Consider the following 15,807-nt stretch of genomic DNA (forward strand, 5'->3'; position numbering starts at 1 on the left):
CTGTTTAAGATTTGTTCCATTCAATGAGTATTGAGTAACCCATGAATTTCCAGAACCTTGGGCTAAATGGGATGAAAACAAGAGAAAAAAGATTCAGGAACACTGCTATTAAGCAACATTTAATCATATTTGGGTGTCAAGAACCTCCTGCAGAGCTGGGTTACATAGTAGATACTCAGTAAACATGCCTGGACTGGATTTAACTAATTTTGCTCTCTCCAGAGCTGAAATTTTAGGAAAGACAGAGGGTTTAATGTCAGGTTGGAAAGTGCTATGCCTGTGAGAAGTTTAACTCAATTTATCTTCTCCGAATGCTTTGTACAGATTACACTCCCAACCACCTCTTGCTACAATCAGACCCTCTTAAAAACAGAATAATGATAATAATACAATTTATCATCTTCCTAGTGATAGTATCATTCACACCTTCATCGAAGCCCAGTGGGAGGTTTGGCTGTGAGGCATCACACACCAGGGGAGTCAGGTGCGATCATTGTAATAATGATCCCACGCTCAGAAATGCGGGAAAGAAAACCTCCCACACGTGAAGTGATTTCTATTAAGATACTCATTTTATATCAAATATTCAAACTCCTCTTTATAAACAGGAGAGAATGAAAGGACAGTCTTTCAGGGCAGATTTTATGTGGCCGAGAACAAAAGGGCACAAATATTTTACGATCAGTTTTGAGATGAAAGTGACATGCCTGCCTTATTCATTGGCTCTTTCCATTTCCAGAAGTCTAATTAGATTGTTAGTTTAATGGTAGTGAGATAATTTAGTGGCCACTGAAAGCAATTGTGTTAATGAGAAGGGGGGACAGTGCTTTTGGTTTCCTGTAATTAATGGAGAGTTTTTGAAAAACTTCTTGGTTCCAGTGAAGTTGGCATACTGAGCCCAGCTGTGAAGGGGGACAGGGTCTTTCCTGCTTATTGCTGCGGAAATGGCCTCAGGCAGCGTGGAAGAACTGTGTAATGACTGTCATTAAGAATGATCTTTAGTGGTCCAGGCAGACTGTAAGTCAGTCTAAGAGACTGAAGAAAGAGGTTTAGAGAGAATAAACAGGTGTGACAGAGAAAGAGACAGACAGACATAGAGAGAGGTACAACTCACCCGCAGCCCACTTCACTCTACCTTGGAGAGTCATTGTGATAATCTCAGAGCACCTCCCAGGGGGATTCCTTCTCCTACTTATACTGGAATTGACAAGACTGATTTAGAATAGACTAGAAGGGATTTCTGCAAACCCCTTCATGTTGCAGCTGAGGAAATTGAGCCCAGAGAAGTGAACTGAATTACAAATATTACCTGCTAGAAATTAGGAAACCTGGACTCTTTCTGGCTACCACACAGATGTAAAGTTAAAACTGGATTTGAAATTCAAGGACCAGTGTTATTGCATAGCCTGCAGTACTTAATTTCCTTAGGTGAGTAACAGTGTAAGACTTCTGAGTCTCAGTTTCCTCATCAGTGAGATAGGAAAAATAATTTCTGCTTTTTAGGCAGTGATGAGAAAGAAATGAAATAGCAGATAAAAACACCAATCACATACTCAAAACAATATATTACTGTCTTATGACCCCTCTCATGTCAAAAATGAAGTCATGTCATGCTATGATTTAATCATGTAAGTCATAATTTAGTCATGTTATGACTCAGATCATAACACCCATTAACTATCTTTAGAAGTTTTATCCTCACTGCATGCATGCGTGCTCAGTTGCTTCAGTCGTGTCTGACTCTGGACTGCAGCCCACCAGGCTCCTTTGTCCATGGGGATTCTCTAGGCAAGAATACTAGAGTGGGTTGTCATGCCATCCTGCAGGGCATCTTCACAACACAGGGATTGAACCTGAGTCTCTTATGTCTCTTGAATTGGCCGGTGGGCTCTTTACCACTAGCACCACCTGGGAAGCCCCTTTATTCTCACTACCTCCTCCAAATACTCTTACTTCATGCCACCTGTTAAGGGCTTCATATTAAGCGCGTCTTACTGAAACTTCTAGAAGGTTTTGTTACAAATTGTCAAATATTTTTTAAGTACCTGCCACAATGATACATGCAAGTGAATACTGGCCCTTGCCCTAGGGAAACGTTCACACTATTTGGGAAGACCTGACTCTAAAACATGAAATGGCCAAATAATATTTTTAAATTAATAGATTGAATAACAGTCTCAGATACTAACAGAGCTATCATTTAGCAACTAATAAATCATTAGTTTCCAGTTGAATGGCACTAAGGGAGTTTGGAGGACACTGAGATAATCTGGGGAGAGAAGAGTTGAGATGGCCCTCGAAGGATGGATCAAATTAAATAAGTAGACAGAAGCAGAAAAGACAGGTTTACAGCATCTCTAAGATAGATGTGTATGTAGAAATAATGACAGATAAGGCTGGAAGAAAGGTTTGGGGTCAGAACCTGGAGTCCTTGAAATTCTAGAATGAGTCATGGTGATTCTTCTGAAGGACAATGATAGCAAAATAAAGTCATGGGCCAATAGCTGTCTGCAGTTGTATTTCAATTGACCTACACAGGTTTATACATTTTTTAAAAAGTTAATTTGTAGATTTTCAACATCAGGTTTACATAATAATCAGAGTTCTGGTTTTTTGGAAACCAGATTATCTGATAAATTTGGACTCAGATTCCTACCTGACAACAATGGTTGATACAGAATAACATTTGTCCCATTGGATGGGCCATATTCTCATTATTTTCACATGTCCTCCTCTATTTACCCCCACCTTCTTTCATAATCCTGGTCAACCTCACTCATTATATTGGCTGTCTGGCTCCCTATACAGAACCCTTAAAGGCATGTGACCTTGAGACAGCAACAGGATCAAAGCAATGTGAAGAAGACCTAGTCTAGCAGAAGTAGAACAGGTGATCTACTTGTTCTACTTGATCTACTTGTGATCTAGAACACAGTAATACCTGTGTTATTTAACTGTGAAATTTGGGAGCTGGAAAAGCCCTTTGAAATTGGGAAAACCAGGGAAACCCAGGATTTCTCCTGGTCCCGTTCCTTGTCTTCTTTGCTTTCTTAGTAGGGAAATATGGTATGAAACTCACTTTGAAATAGGGCAGCCCTTGCTTGAATCCATGAATCCATGACTTATGTGTCCTTTGGAGCAATTATTTATTCTCTTAGGTCTGAGTTTTCACCTCTGTTCAATAGAGATAGTAATGTCTTCACTTGGTTGTGATCACAATTAAATGAGGAAATACGTGAAATACTGCAGACTGCACTGTGGGTTCTCCAGAAATGTTCATTTCTCCCCCTTTCCTATAGTTTCGTATGAGAGCAGAGGTGATACAGTCCACTTACCTTTTATGGTCTATGGTATGACACAAAGAGTAATTGCTACAAAAACAATCATTGAGTAAATTAATGATTTTTTAAAAAAGCATACATACACCCCACTACACCCCCAGCAAAGAATAGAATTTCTTTTTCTCCTCTCTTCCCCACCCAAGACTCCTAAAATGTGACATCTGTTATTTTAATGTCCCTTGTAAGTAATGTTGTTAGTTTGCTTTATGAGGTCTACTTTTCAAAGAGACACAAGGAGAGAACTTAGCTGCTTACCATCTCTCTCAGAGTTCCTCACCAGTTCAAGAATCCTCTTCCCTAGGAATTGTTCTGTGTTTCCTTGAAATTTCTTTAAATTAAGAGAAACCAGATAGCCTTCATACAACAATAAGGAAACGTGAATCTGTGCTACCAATGGGCAATTTCAAAGGACAGTGAGAAGGTACTGACGGAGGGAATTTCAACTCTTCAGTGTTCCCAGCGATGTCTGTGAACACCCTGTGTGGCCTGGACCCAGGGCTTGCCCCATAAAGATGACAGAGCTCAGAACAAAAGAGAGTACACCTGATACTACCTTTAAATTCAGCAGGGGATCAGACCAGCCTCAAGCAGTGTTCCTCGGTTGTTGGGAATAGTTTCAGTGCTCAGAAACACTCCTCCAAGGGATTTTCTTGCCCTCCAATACCTGAAGATATTTTGAGAGGACTTTCATTATTTTGAAATTCAGTTTTTTGTCAGTGCCTTTTAGGTACAATCCTGGTCTTTGTCTTGTGCAAGTTGCTAGAGTTAAGTGATTTGGGCTTTACATATGGAAAGTTCATTTTGTTGTGTAATTAATGAGAAGCAGACTTTGGGAAGCTGATGATCCAGGCCCTTATTTATATGAGAGCATATGTCTGTGTTTTGTTTATGACTCACTCTCTTACTCCACGCATTGTAACTTGGGTTTGTTTACACTAACTTTTCCTAGAATCCAAGCCACATGGTATATGAGCCAATAATTTATGGTCTCTCAAAGGAAAAGATGATGAATGAGTGTTTTCCTGTTAAATTGTCAAATCTTAAATTGAGGAAGAAATATTTGCTGCCTTGTGTCTATCCAAGCTTTTATTTGGAAAAAAAAAAAAAAAAGCGATAATAACAACAAACCCAACCTATTGATTTAGTGCTCAGAACTTAAATGTATAGATAATTTGCCAAAAGAGCTATGACCACTCCCCCACAATAAACCATTATAATTCTGATCCAGATGTTCAGCCATGAGAAGACCTTTCATCTCCCCACCCATCCTCTGTCTCTGTCACTCTCATTTCTGGTGTTACATAATCAATATATAACATGTACTTGTCTCCTTTTTCCAAGGGACCATAGTTTTCATTAATCAGTGGACTTAAATGTTCAAGCTTGTTTTCTTAATGGCACTTAATAAATTCTAAACTTGTTTCTTTCATCGAAGCTTCGCTTCTCCTATGAGGTGGTTTGGAGTTCAGCCTGTATTTCATAGTACTTCAGTGCTTTTGATCGTAGCTTGGATACTCCAACAGCTAATGGTGCTCTGAGGAGAGCAGTGAACAGCTGAAATATGTGAGGATCTAGTTTAATTTACAGTGATTTGGATCACCTTCAATGAGTCCTTTTCTATTTTACACACAGATTTTACAAAATAGATGGTAAGTGTTGGTTTAGGTTGGAGCACATGGATTGTCCATTTCAAGTAAGTGAGCTGAGCTCTGTACTAGGACCTCACCTAAGAGAGCTGGAACTGAGTGCCCAGCACAGCACCTGGCACAGAGTGAGCTCAGTCCCTGTTTGTTCTAAGAATAAATAAGAATGGCTAAGATATGGTCCTTGTGCCTTACGAAAAAACAATTTAAAAGAAGAGATAAGTGCAGAGTAATCCCATCATCTTAAAACAGGACACAATTTGTGAAGTGCCATCAGAGAGACATAAGCAATGTACAGGACCAGAAAGATTAACACTGAAATGAGAGTCCTTTTTGGCTTTTAGGGAGAGGACTTCATTTGAATGAATTCCAGCAGAAACTGGAAAGCCCTGGAACCACAACTAGCATTGTTTTGTTTTGTTTTTGTCTTTTCTTTTCCCACTAGGGCTGGAGAATTGCCTCTGGATAAAAGAAAAATGTAAGACTTCTCTTTTCCCTCTCCAACATGAGATGCAATATCCTTTCTGGCAGAAATAATAGAGTTGGGCATACACCTGTGGGCTACGCAAAGTTATTGTTTCTGTGGTACACCCTTCATTTACTAACCAGACACAAACATATGTGAAAGTCTAAAGCAATGGGTATAAATTGTTTGCTGGTTTTATGAAGAATTTAGGGATATTTCGTTGTGTAAGTTGACATCTTTTCTGGAAAAACTTCAATCAAGAGAAAAATAGTAGCATGCATTTGAGTCACACGAATCATGCTCAGAAGGGGTTAAAGCAAAAGTTGACATGTGGGTATTCAGATTCTCTGGAAACTTCACAAACCTGGGCTCTCTCTGAGAAAACACAAATAAGATTCCAGACTTTCACAATAGATTAAAACCAGTAAAATTAAATTTTGCAGATTTAAATAGAAGACTTGCATTTAAGCTCAAAAACCAATTCCATGTAGCAATGGCCAAGTTTGGTGGCCAAACTTATGAAAGTGTTTAAGAGAGTTAATTGAGCTTCCATTTAATGTGAACCAACCATGTGATGTTGCTGGAAAAAAAAAAAAAAGGAGGCTTTTTGGTTGTTTGTTTTTATGTAGTTCACATTAAGTGTAGTGCCATATGCATTCATCACTTCATACTTGGAAAATCAGTTCCATCCTGGGCAACAAAATTTAAGGTGAGATTTGTCAGATGATTAAATCTCCAGTGGAGGGTAATCAAAATGGAATATAGTTTAGAATTAATTTCATATGCACATAGATGAAGGAATTGAGGACATTTTACCTAGAACAGAGAAGACTTGGAGGTATATAGCTATTTTTACAGAATCATATTTATTCCGAAGTAAATGTCCTGCCAAGGAATTGAGAGATTTGTCTGAAGGCACACAGTACTGAGGGGTGAAAAATCAAGATGAGCACTTCATTCTCCAAATGTCCTGGTCAATATGTTTTCTATCAGATTGTAAACAAAAGTCTGAGTTTTAAGTAAACTCAAATGCAATCATTAAGACCAAATAGAAAACAAAACATGAATACCAACCATTTGATGTAATTCTTAAAGTTCTAGCATAGTCAATAAGGATTTATTTCATCCAAGCCTAAATATTAAAAATGTGAAAATTTTCATAAGATCATGTCTGTTACATTATTCTTTGTTCTTCCTTGTTTTTCTATTTTCTTTTTCAAAACTTACAAGAGAGAAAGAAAGTCTCTCGTGATCACTTATGAACACATATCTACAATAGCTGAAGTATTATATAAGTGATGGTATTTACAGTTAAGAATACTGCTATGCCACATTTGAGAGGAAAGAAAAGAGAAATAAAGAGCCCTTTGAGAGGTTGCAGCTACCCCCGCCGCGTGACCACCTGGCATGCTGTGAGACTCAACAGATGTAGCGTCAAACTTTTTGGCATTAACTGCACTTCTATCCAGCCTCTCACGTTGTCTAGTCAGTCTGCTGGGGCTTGAGCAGCATGCAACATACAAAAACCAAAGTTGATTGAACACAGAGTCAGGCTAAATGGCTCTAGTATTCCTCAGCTAATGAGTGCCGCCACTCTCAGTTCACTCCTCACCAAGCCACTCTGACTCTATTAAGTATCACTCTCAGAAAAACTCCCGGACTTAAAATTCTTCTGTAGATTCATCCTGGGCAATTCCTGCTAATAATATGCACAGTTCACTTTGAGGTTGATATAGTTGCCCCTATTTCTTGTTTTCTGGTCTCTGAGCTCATTCCCTTCATCAAGCTTTCTCAGGCCTGCTAAAGTCCTGGTTCCCTTTCTCAGAGATTCTCTGAGCAACCTGGCAGTGTTCTTGCTTGGCTTAGTCTCTCTCTGGAGGCTAGTCACCACCGCCTTTATCTGTCCAAAACTGCAGGTGGTTTGTCCAAAACCCAGGCTCATGAAAGGACTGGCATTTTAACCCCATGGTCAGAAAAGTCAAGGATTCTGAAAACCTAGGAACCAGGACCTCAGAACTGCCTTTCCAAAACATGGAGGTCAGCATCAAATCCCACTCCAGAGGCTCTCCATGAATGAAACACTCTTTTGACTGTCTTGGAATTGCATGCAATTCAATTCAAGGTGCTCTAGGGAATATGCAGATTAATGATGTTAGGCTTTGGTTTCTAGGGCTTAGAAGCTGAAACAATCCAACAGGAAATATTAATCAAGCATCTACTATGAGAAAGGAACTATTGTTCTCTTCATTATGAGGGGTACAAAGAAGAACACACGCTGTCTTCAAGAAGCTTTAATGACTTCTTAAGCTATGGATTCATAGAAAGTTAAATTCCTCTAGGATTAAATACTCAGTAAATAAAGTCTTCAGGAGCCTAGAAAAACAAAGGAAAACTTTTTAAGCAGTTCAAATTTTTGATCATGAGGTGATATCAGTAAAATAATTTTGAACATTATCCCCATGTAAATACATATGTGCAGTTTTAAAATGTAAATTTGAAAAGTTGAGACAAAGCTGAAATAAATAATATTCTCAAAATAAATTGAAATTTCATTGAACTGTATTATTAGTGAAACAAAAATATTTTCTCTGTCATCAAAATTTTATACTAATTTTAATATTTTTAATAATGTTTCAGAGAGAACCAAGTGATTGCATTTGAATACTTCTTTTTGAAAATCTTGGGTTTTAACACTTGTGACTAAGCAATTTGAAGATTTCATTTCAAATCCAGTTTGTTTCAGTACTTGACAGTAGACGTTATAGGTTAAAATGGTATTTCATATAAACATAGGTCCAAAAGGAGAAAGTGCCTCATTTTGAATCATAGCACTGTTTTTTTCAATCCCATCCATCAACTAAGCAAGGGTTTTTGTTGTTGTTGAAATTAGACTAACCAACTTCCTTTATTAACAGTCAGATGGTCTTGCATATCAAAAGGCATTGCGTTTTTTAATGAGCTCAGATCTCTGAAAACATTTCCAATCAATTTCAAAAATTGCTGTCTCTGTAAGATGAGTTGGCTTCTAAAAGCAGTTACTTTCTTGCCCATTTTCCCCTAAAGGGGCATTAAGGGCTTTTTTTGTTTTTTAACAATTGCAAGGTAACATTATAGACAGCCTATTGACAGCACCAAGAAGGTGAAAATATTTAGAATCCTTCTCTCAAAGTAAAGAAAATTGCCAGATTCATCTTGGAAAATAGCAACGTCTTTATACTGCTGCAAGTTTGCTGCAAGGTAACCAATGAAACTCTGTGTGGTATATGACATATTTCACTGATATTCTTGGTCTCATTACAAAGTATTTTCATTTTTTGTGAAAAACTTTTTTTTTAACTGATTAAAGATCTTAATTTTCTAAACTTCACCATGTACAAGACCTGACAACACCCAAAGGGAATAAACTGATGGGATGCCATCAATCCCTTGAATGCATATGGTCTCCTCTTTTCCCAGGGACTTCATGCCCAACTGTGACAGGTGATACATTATCTGATATGCAGCCCAAATACGGGCATCATCCACCATTGCTCCTTATATTAAGCATTGGACTGCTTAACATGGTTTTTATTTTTCAGATAAAAATATAAATTAAAGTATTATTATGTTTCTCTTGCAGCCCAGTTTCCTCCTTGGGGAACATACACCCCACTTGAGAGCCTGCCAATTTAGAACAGCATCCAGATCTGGAGCGGCAGAGAGGAGCCCCCACACATGAACACACAGGCACACACCTACTGCTCCACCTCTCCATAGTCACACTGCTCTCCTCACCTCCTACCTTCCCTTTCCCCACAGAGACAAGTGAAATAGGAGCAAAACAAAGACCAGGGTCTCCTCAGCCATTGCAGCTGAGATAGAATGTACCCTCAGCATTGTAGCTGAGATAGAATGTTCTGTCAAAATAAAACCCTAAGAGGAAGCTATCATTTAGTGGTTCCAGCAGTTACTATGCTTTAAACAAGCTAGTTACATTTTCAAAGAAACCCCCAACTATATTAATGTGACTTTCAGAACAGAATGGAAGCACACCATTCTATCGGTGACAAGTCTCCCACATCTGCTAACCCTTAATTCTAAATTATGGCTTTCAAATTGGAAAGCAGTGTTATATCGCACGTGTGCTGATGACCGGCAGTGACTCTGATGTGCCTTGCCCCACAGAGGCCTCACCGGCCAAGGGAACTTGCCATCTTTTTCAAATGAGCTTTTAAGACCAGGACACAGAAGGTTAATTTAAATTCTAAGGAAGAAGGAAAGTTCCTTGCATGCCAAGGAAAGTTGCTTCATATATTCTATTAGAAAATAAAAAGTAGCATTAGGAAAACAAGAGATCATTACTGAGTTAAAAGTACAGAAGTATCCAAAAAAAATGCTCAATTTACATGCATGCTAGCATGCATGCGAGCTCAGTCATATTCAACTCTTTGCGACCTCATGGACTGTAGGCCACCGCTCCGAAATGAAGCCTGTCCATGAAATTTTCCAGGCAAGGATACTGGAGTGGGTTGCGGATCTTCCCAACCCAGGGATAAAACCCAAGTCTTCTGCATTGGCAGGCAGATTCTTTACTAGCTGAGCCACCAGGGGAGCTTTACTTTTACTAGAAAGTAAAAAGTAGCATTAGGAAAACAAGAGATCATCACTGAGTTAAGTACAGAAGTATCCCCAAAATGTACAGTTTACATGGGAGAACAGTCAAATTCCCTTGAACTTGTATTTGTTGCCCATGTGTTACATACCAGATCTTGTCCTGCTGTGTGGATAGCTCTGGGAGGACATAGGAAAGTCATGGCCTGTGCCTGCAAAGAAATCTTCTAACGTGTATCAACATACAAAGCGGCTTCAGACTGCATCTCTGTTCCTTGACTGAGGCCAACGGTGCTCTAGCCCTTTCTACCTGCAGACCAACTCCACTCCGGGCATTTCAACAGTCCCTAAAATTTCTTCACCTTCCCAATAGCAAGAAGAAGTCTAATTAGTTTAGAGATAAATTTGTCTCCCTCTCTAACCCATCCAAAACTTTACAAAACCAGAATGTATCTTGCCTATGGGCAGAGTCTCTAAAAGATTAGTACCTGTTTCTTAAGAAAATTCTATATACAGCTAAGCCTCATTAGCCCTTATCTTGCTCTCAGTGCTTACACAACATCTATAAAGTCAATGTGCAAAAGGAGTGCTAAGTCCAATGTTTGATTATCATAAAAGAAGTAGCAGAATCAACAAATGTTGGTGAGCCAATCATCTGATAATGGGAGCAAATAGAGAAATTCGAGATGTGGATCAAAACCAACTTAACCATTGCGTGGCAATTTTAAGTAAAGAAAAAATCTACAAGATGATTTGCATTGCAGAGTTAGAAGAAATGAATTCATATTTTGCCTTGGCCACTCATAATTACTCTTTAAGACTAACAAAGAGCAGGCAAGATATAGGACAATTATAGGAAAGAGAGCAAATATGGAATCAATCTTGCTGCAAGAGACCAGAAATTACTGTTTAATAATGAAACAATTTGAAGAGAGAAAAATCTGTTAACATTTAGAGGGACAGTGAAATCATAAGCAATAAGGAGAAAGATTTGTGACTATCAAACCCTGCCAAATCCAAAGCCTTCCTCTCCACCACACTAGGATTTCAAAATTATTAGATGAAATAAATGTTGTAGAAAGCCACCTCACATTTGGTAAGGCAATTGATAATGAGTATAGGAAAGAATTTGGGGTTCTTTTGTAGCTCAGCTGGTAAAGAATCCATCTGCAATGCAGGAGACCTAGGTTTGGTCCCTGTGTTAGGAAGACCCCCTGGAGAAGGGAAAGGCTATCCACTCCAGTATTCTGGCCTGGAGAATCCCATGGACTGTATAGTCCATGGGGTTGCAGAGTCAGACACGACTGAGCAACTTTCACTTTCTTTCTTTTATAGGAAAGAATTATAACAATCTTTAAATACAGAAGGGAACATTAAGAGCATCTAGTCTAACTGTTCAACGTAACAGATGAAAAAGGAGAGACCCAGAAGGGGCTAAGAGTTTCATCCTAATTCAACTTGGTTTCCAGCTGTCCCTGCCCAGAGCCCTTCCTACGGACCTGCGCTCTGGTGCTATTCACACACAACATAATGAGCTCGCACTAAAAGTTTGGATAATACTTATAGGATACAATAAAATTCAGATGTTCAGTAGATGGGAAACCCCTCAAAAACTATAATATAGAAAAGAAAGAGGGATATTTCATCTTAACACATGAGGCCATCAACGGAGATTGGACCACAAGGCATGTTTATGCAATTAGTTACAAAATAAAACCCAGAGCACTCATTCATTCTCCCACCCCACTCAGCCAGGAGGATAGCTACCAGCAGGAGTTTTCCAGGAGATGATATATGACCTTTACCGAGGTCATTTCTTATTCTTCAAGTTATTTAGGTAAAATAGAGCCCAAGAGTATAAAAAGCAGAACACTCTGACCCTTACCAATCGTAAGATCCTAAGAAAGATGTCTTACTGACACTAATTATTTCTATTTTTAAACCATGGATTATGGAACTAGCAAGTATATATCAGAGTAGTAGAATAGCATACTCAGCTTCAATATAATCAACTCATGGTAATCTTGTTTCAGGAATACTTCCACACCCCTCTTCCTTCCTTTATTATTTTGTAGCCAGGGCCAGATGATGTTGTTTGATTTCACCTATTAATAATTTAGTAGGTATTTCTAAAAGGAAGGTGCTTTTAAAAATGATCACAGTGCAATTATCACACCTAAGAAACTTAGCAACCAATTATATCAAGAAATGCCTAGATATTATTAAAATTTCCATGAATTTATAAAGTATCTCTTGACAGTTTAAATTGGCATCCACATGTGGTCATTTTATATCTTCTCTCTTTTAATTTACAGCTCCTCTCTCCCCTCCTCCCTCCCCTCCTCCCTCGCCTCCTCCCTCCCCTCCACCCTCTCCTCCTCCTTCCTCCCCTCTTCCCAACTTATTTGTTGAGGCCCCAGGTTGTTTGCCAGGAGCTTCCCAGAGTCTGTGCTTTACTGGATGATCCGTGTGTCCTCAGTATTCTATGGTCCTTGGGCTAGAGCTGAGTTGCCCAATATGTTAGCCACTAGCCCATATAGCTATTTAACTTTAAATTAAATTAAAAATTCAATTCCTCAGTCACACTTGCCACATGTCAAGTACCCCTTAACCACATGTGGCTACTGGCTACTGTATGAGACAGCATAAATACAGACCAGTCCCACCACTGCAGACATTTCTATTGGACAGTGCTACTCTAGAGGCTTAATAAAGTCCCATGAGGTAGCTTTGGAGGGAAGAAATGTTGAAATTTCAGCCACTCAGTCTTTGACTCAATTAATCTACATGGGAGTCACTTTAAACTTTCACACCTGGTCATTGAAAATGAGACAAAAATTCAAGGGATCTGTGTTTTTAATTTACATAAATGGTATCCTTACAAACACTCATTTTCTTTTTTTATTCAACTGTTTTTAGATTCAGCCATGTTGATATGTAGTTTATTCCTTTTAACAGATGTGCAGTATTTCCTTGGGTGAATGTTTCACAGTGATTCATTATCTTTTAAATGAATATTTAGATTGTTTTAAGTCTTCTGTAACATACACTGAGCTTCAAGGAACATCATCAGCCTCCTGTCACACATGAGCAAAGGAGGCAACCCGGCTGGGCTCTCTGGGGCCCTGGGCACGCCCATCTTCAACACTAGCAGTTATTGCCCAATCACTTCCCAAAATCATCGTGACACTTTGCTTTCCTGCCAACACTGTGCAAGTCTTGCTACTTCCTTACAGGATTACAAATATCAGGTAGTCTCAGACTTTTAATTTTTACCAATATGGGTTCACATATATGCAGTAAAAGTACAAATTCAAGCAGGGAAAGAGAAGGAAATGGAATTGATGGAGCACTGACTGAACTGACTCTGTAATGTCTTCTTGCTAATAAAATAAAGCACGTATGGCAAAAAGTAATGTTTATTAAATGTGAATGGTGGGTACAAAAGAGTTGGTTATAGTATTTTTAGTATTGTTTGGTAGGTTTAAAATACTCAGAATGAATTATTTCATAATTTTTAATGCAAAGGTTTAATAAAAAAATATGTATCATGTAAGAAATTATTGAATATGGGACTATCTACTATGTCCTTTTTGTTTGTATGACATTTCATGCTCGAAAAAGTATTGAGATGAAATATCCATTGGTTGTATTTGCTCCAAATGACCTCCAGTTCAGCTCACAGTTTTCTAGTCAAACTTTAATCATTGAACATTGCCAGCTAATTGCCCCAAATGATTTATTTTGGAACTGCATGCTGTATAGTGTGTCACATGGCATTTTCTTCTCTTTGGATGATATAAACTAAGAAGAAGGTAAACTGCTCGTGGAACTTTTATTTGGAACAATGCCAATTGTTTTGTGGAGTATTAGCCCAAGGACCATAGAATACTGAGGACACACAGGGATCATCCAGTAAAGCACAGACTCTGGGAAGCTCCTGGCAAACAACCTGGGGCCTCAACAAATAAGTTGGGATACTTAGTTTTCCTTTCCTTGTGAGCAGTGTGGACAAAGTAAATGGCTTGGCTCTGACATGGAAACTTGCTGTTAGTGTCACGATATTTCCAATGGTCAATTTAAAAATCTAAACTAAAACTCCTTTAGAGAAGAATATAAGACAGTAATGATCAGTATGATTCATCAGTCAAGAAACAATTTTTAAATCCCTGCCATTTTTACAAGGCACCATGCCATGCCCTGTGAGGGACATGAAGACCAACAGAAGTCGGCCTCTGTGTCTGAAAACTTACAATCGAGCAAGCTTTTCTTTTTACAACACTAACTACAAAAATTCTATTTTGTAGTCAGAAGCTCACTCTGGCTTTGTTCTATTTTGATCTTTATAACTTATTTTAAAGATTGTTCAGTAGGTATTCATTGCACAGTAAGTCTCACGATGACCTTTGGCCAAAAGCAGTACCATTTTGGCCTGTCCTATGCAACTCAGAGCTTCCCACTCCATGAAGCCCATGGCATAAATAACTTCAAATAAAACCCTCCAGGAGATCTGTGTCAGGCACAGCATGAGAGAGAGATGGGGAAAAGCAGGGAAAGAACCATGCCAGAGTGCCCAAGAGTAAGTGACAGCGGTGTCTGTGTTTTCGCCAGTTTTTCCTCATCTCCCTTAAGATATTTATTCTGCTTCTCCACTAACAGTTGAAGAAATGCAGGATGACACAACAAACCACCATGCTAAAATGAAACACATTTGCTTTTAGGCCTGCAGTGTTTTTGTAGTGTTGACGACAACTACATGGGCTTCTCTGGGGATGCGCATTTAGCGTAAATCACAGCAGCAAAGAACTAGGGACACACTTTTTGAGCTTGTAAGTGGCCAGAGGGAGGAGCCAATGTGAAGATAGGGCAGCTGGATGTGTGTGAGTGCCTGTGTGTGTATGTATGTATACACATGTATAGACAGGTATGCCTCTAGTGAACAACACAAGGAGGAAGAAGCATCTAGAGGAAAGGTCTGCTCCATCTTGAAGCTATTCACACTTTACGGTGTCTGAACTTCAAAATGAAGCAGTTCTGAAGGCTATTTAGTGGCGGCAGTACAGGACTTCCTGCAACTAGAAGTTTGGCTCATAAAACAGAGGCGCATCTGGCCACCAGGACATGAAAAGAGTTCTTTGCAAACAACAGCCCAGTAGCAGGGGTGTAAATGATTCAGAAACACCTGGCTGGTATTTTCCTTGGGGATTCCAGAAGATGCACTAGTTAAGAAAGACGTGGTCAATTGGACATCATCAGGCAAGTTGACATGTCCAGACCATTGCGGGGGAAATTAAGAGAGATAGGGTCATCCCAGATATAGTGTTCCTAACAGAATTCTCCCTCTGTCAGTGGAGGACGGTTAGGGATATAATAGGTTCAGTTCCGGATTCTAGTTCAGGTCAAGGCATCTCCTTTTTGAGGTTGATGCTACAAACGAATGAGTCAGATTCTCTGATCCAGAGGGCTGCTTGTCATTTTATCCTTTCAGCATCTTTTACCAAAAAAAAAAAAGAAAGTATAACCTAATGCTAAATTAAATTAGATCAGAGGTCAGAGAGCTGAACAAAAAAATAAAAGCTATAATAGAAAAACAACAATGGAAGACGTTATATTGTGATTCTGACATTGACTTCCCTGGCAGATCTTCCTACATGGTGTGAGCCTGTTTCCAAACTTAAAAATGGGAACAAGAGTATTTCATGGGATTTCTGTGGAGACCGAAATAATGATATACTTTGTACACATACTATTCAACCCATGTTTATGT

The 15,807-nt window shown here is 38.9% G+C and overlaps 1 protein-coding gene across 6 annotated transcripts in view; it reads left to right on the plus strand.

Annotated features, from left to right (window-relative positions):
* The window catches only part of SETBP1 (SET binding protein 1), a 409,906-nt gene that overhangs the window by 388,523 nt on the left and 5,576 nt on the right, over positions 1-15,807 (plus strand). For 5 of the 6 annotated variants that reach the window (XM_070778561.1, XM_070778557.1, XM_070778559.1 and 2 more), the window contains one exon: positions 5,430-5,462. The exons of the other annotated variant lie outside the window; for it this stretch is intronic. In XM_070778561.1, coding sequence (XP_070634662.1) covers positions 5,430-5,462 — 33 coding nt within the window. The remainder of the gene's footprint in view (positions 1-5,429; positions 5,463-15,807) is intronic. 6 annotated transcript variants of the gene reach the window in all.

Source organism: Bos indicus, chromosome 24 (assembly GCF_029378745.1).
Source record: "Bos indicus isolate NIAB-ARS_2022 breed Sahiwal x Tharparkar chromosome 24, NIAB-ARS_B.indTharparkar_mat_pri_1.0, whole genome shotgun sequence".
Lineage (NCBI taxonomy): Eukaryota > Metazoa > Chordata > Mammalia > Artiodactyla > Bovidae > Bos > Bos indicus.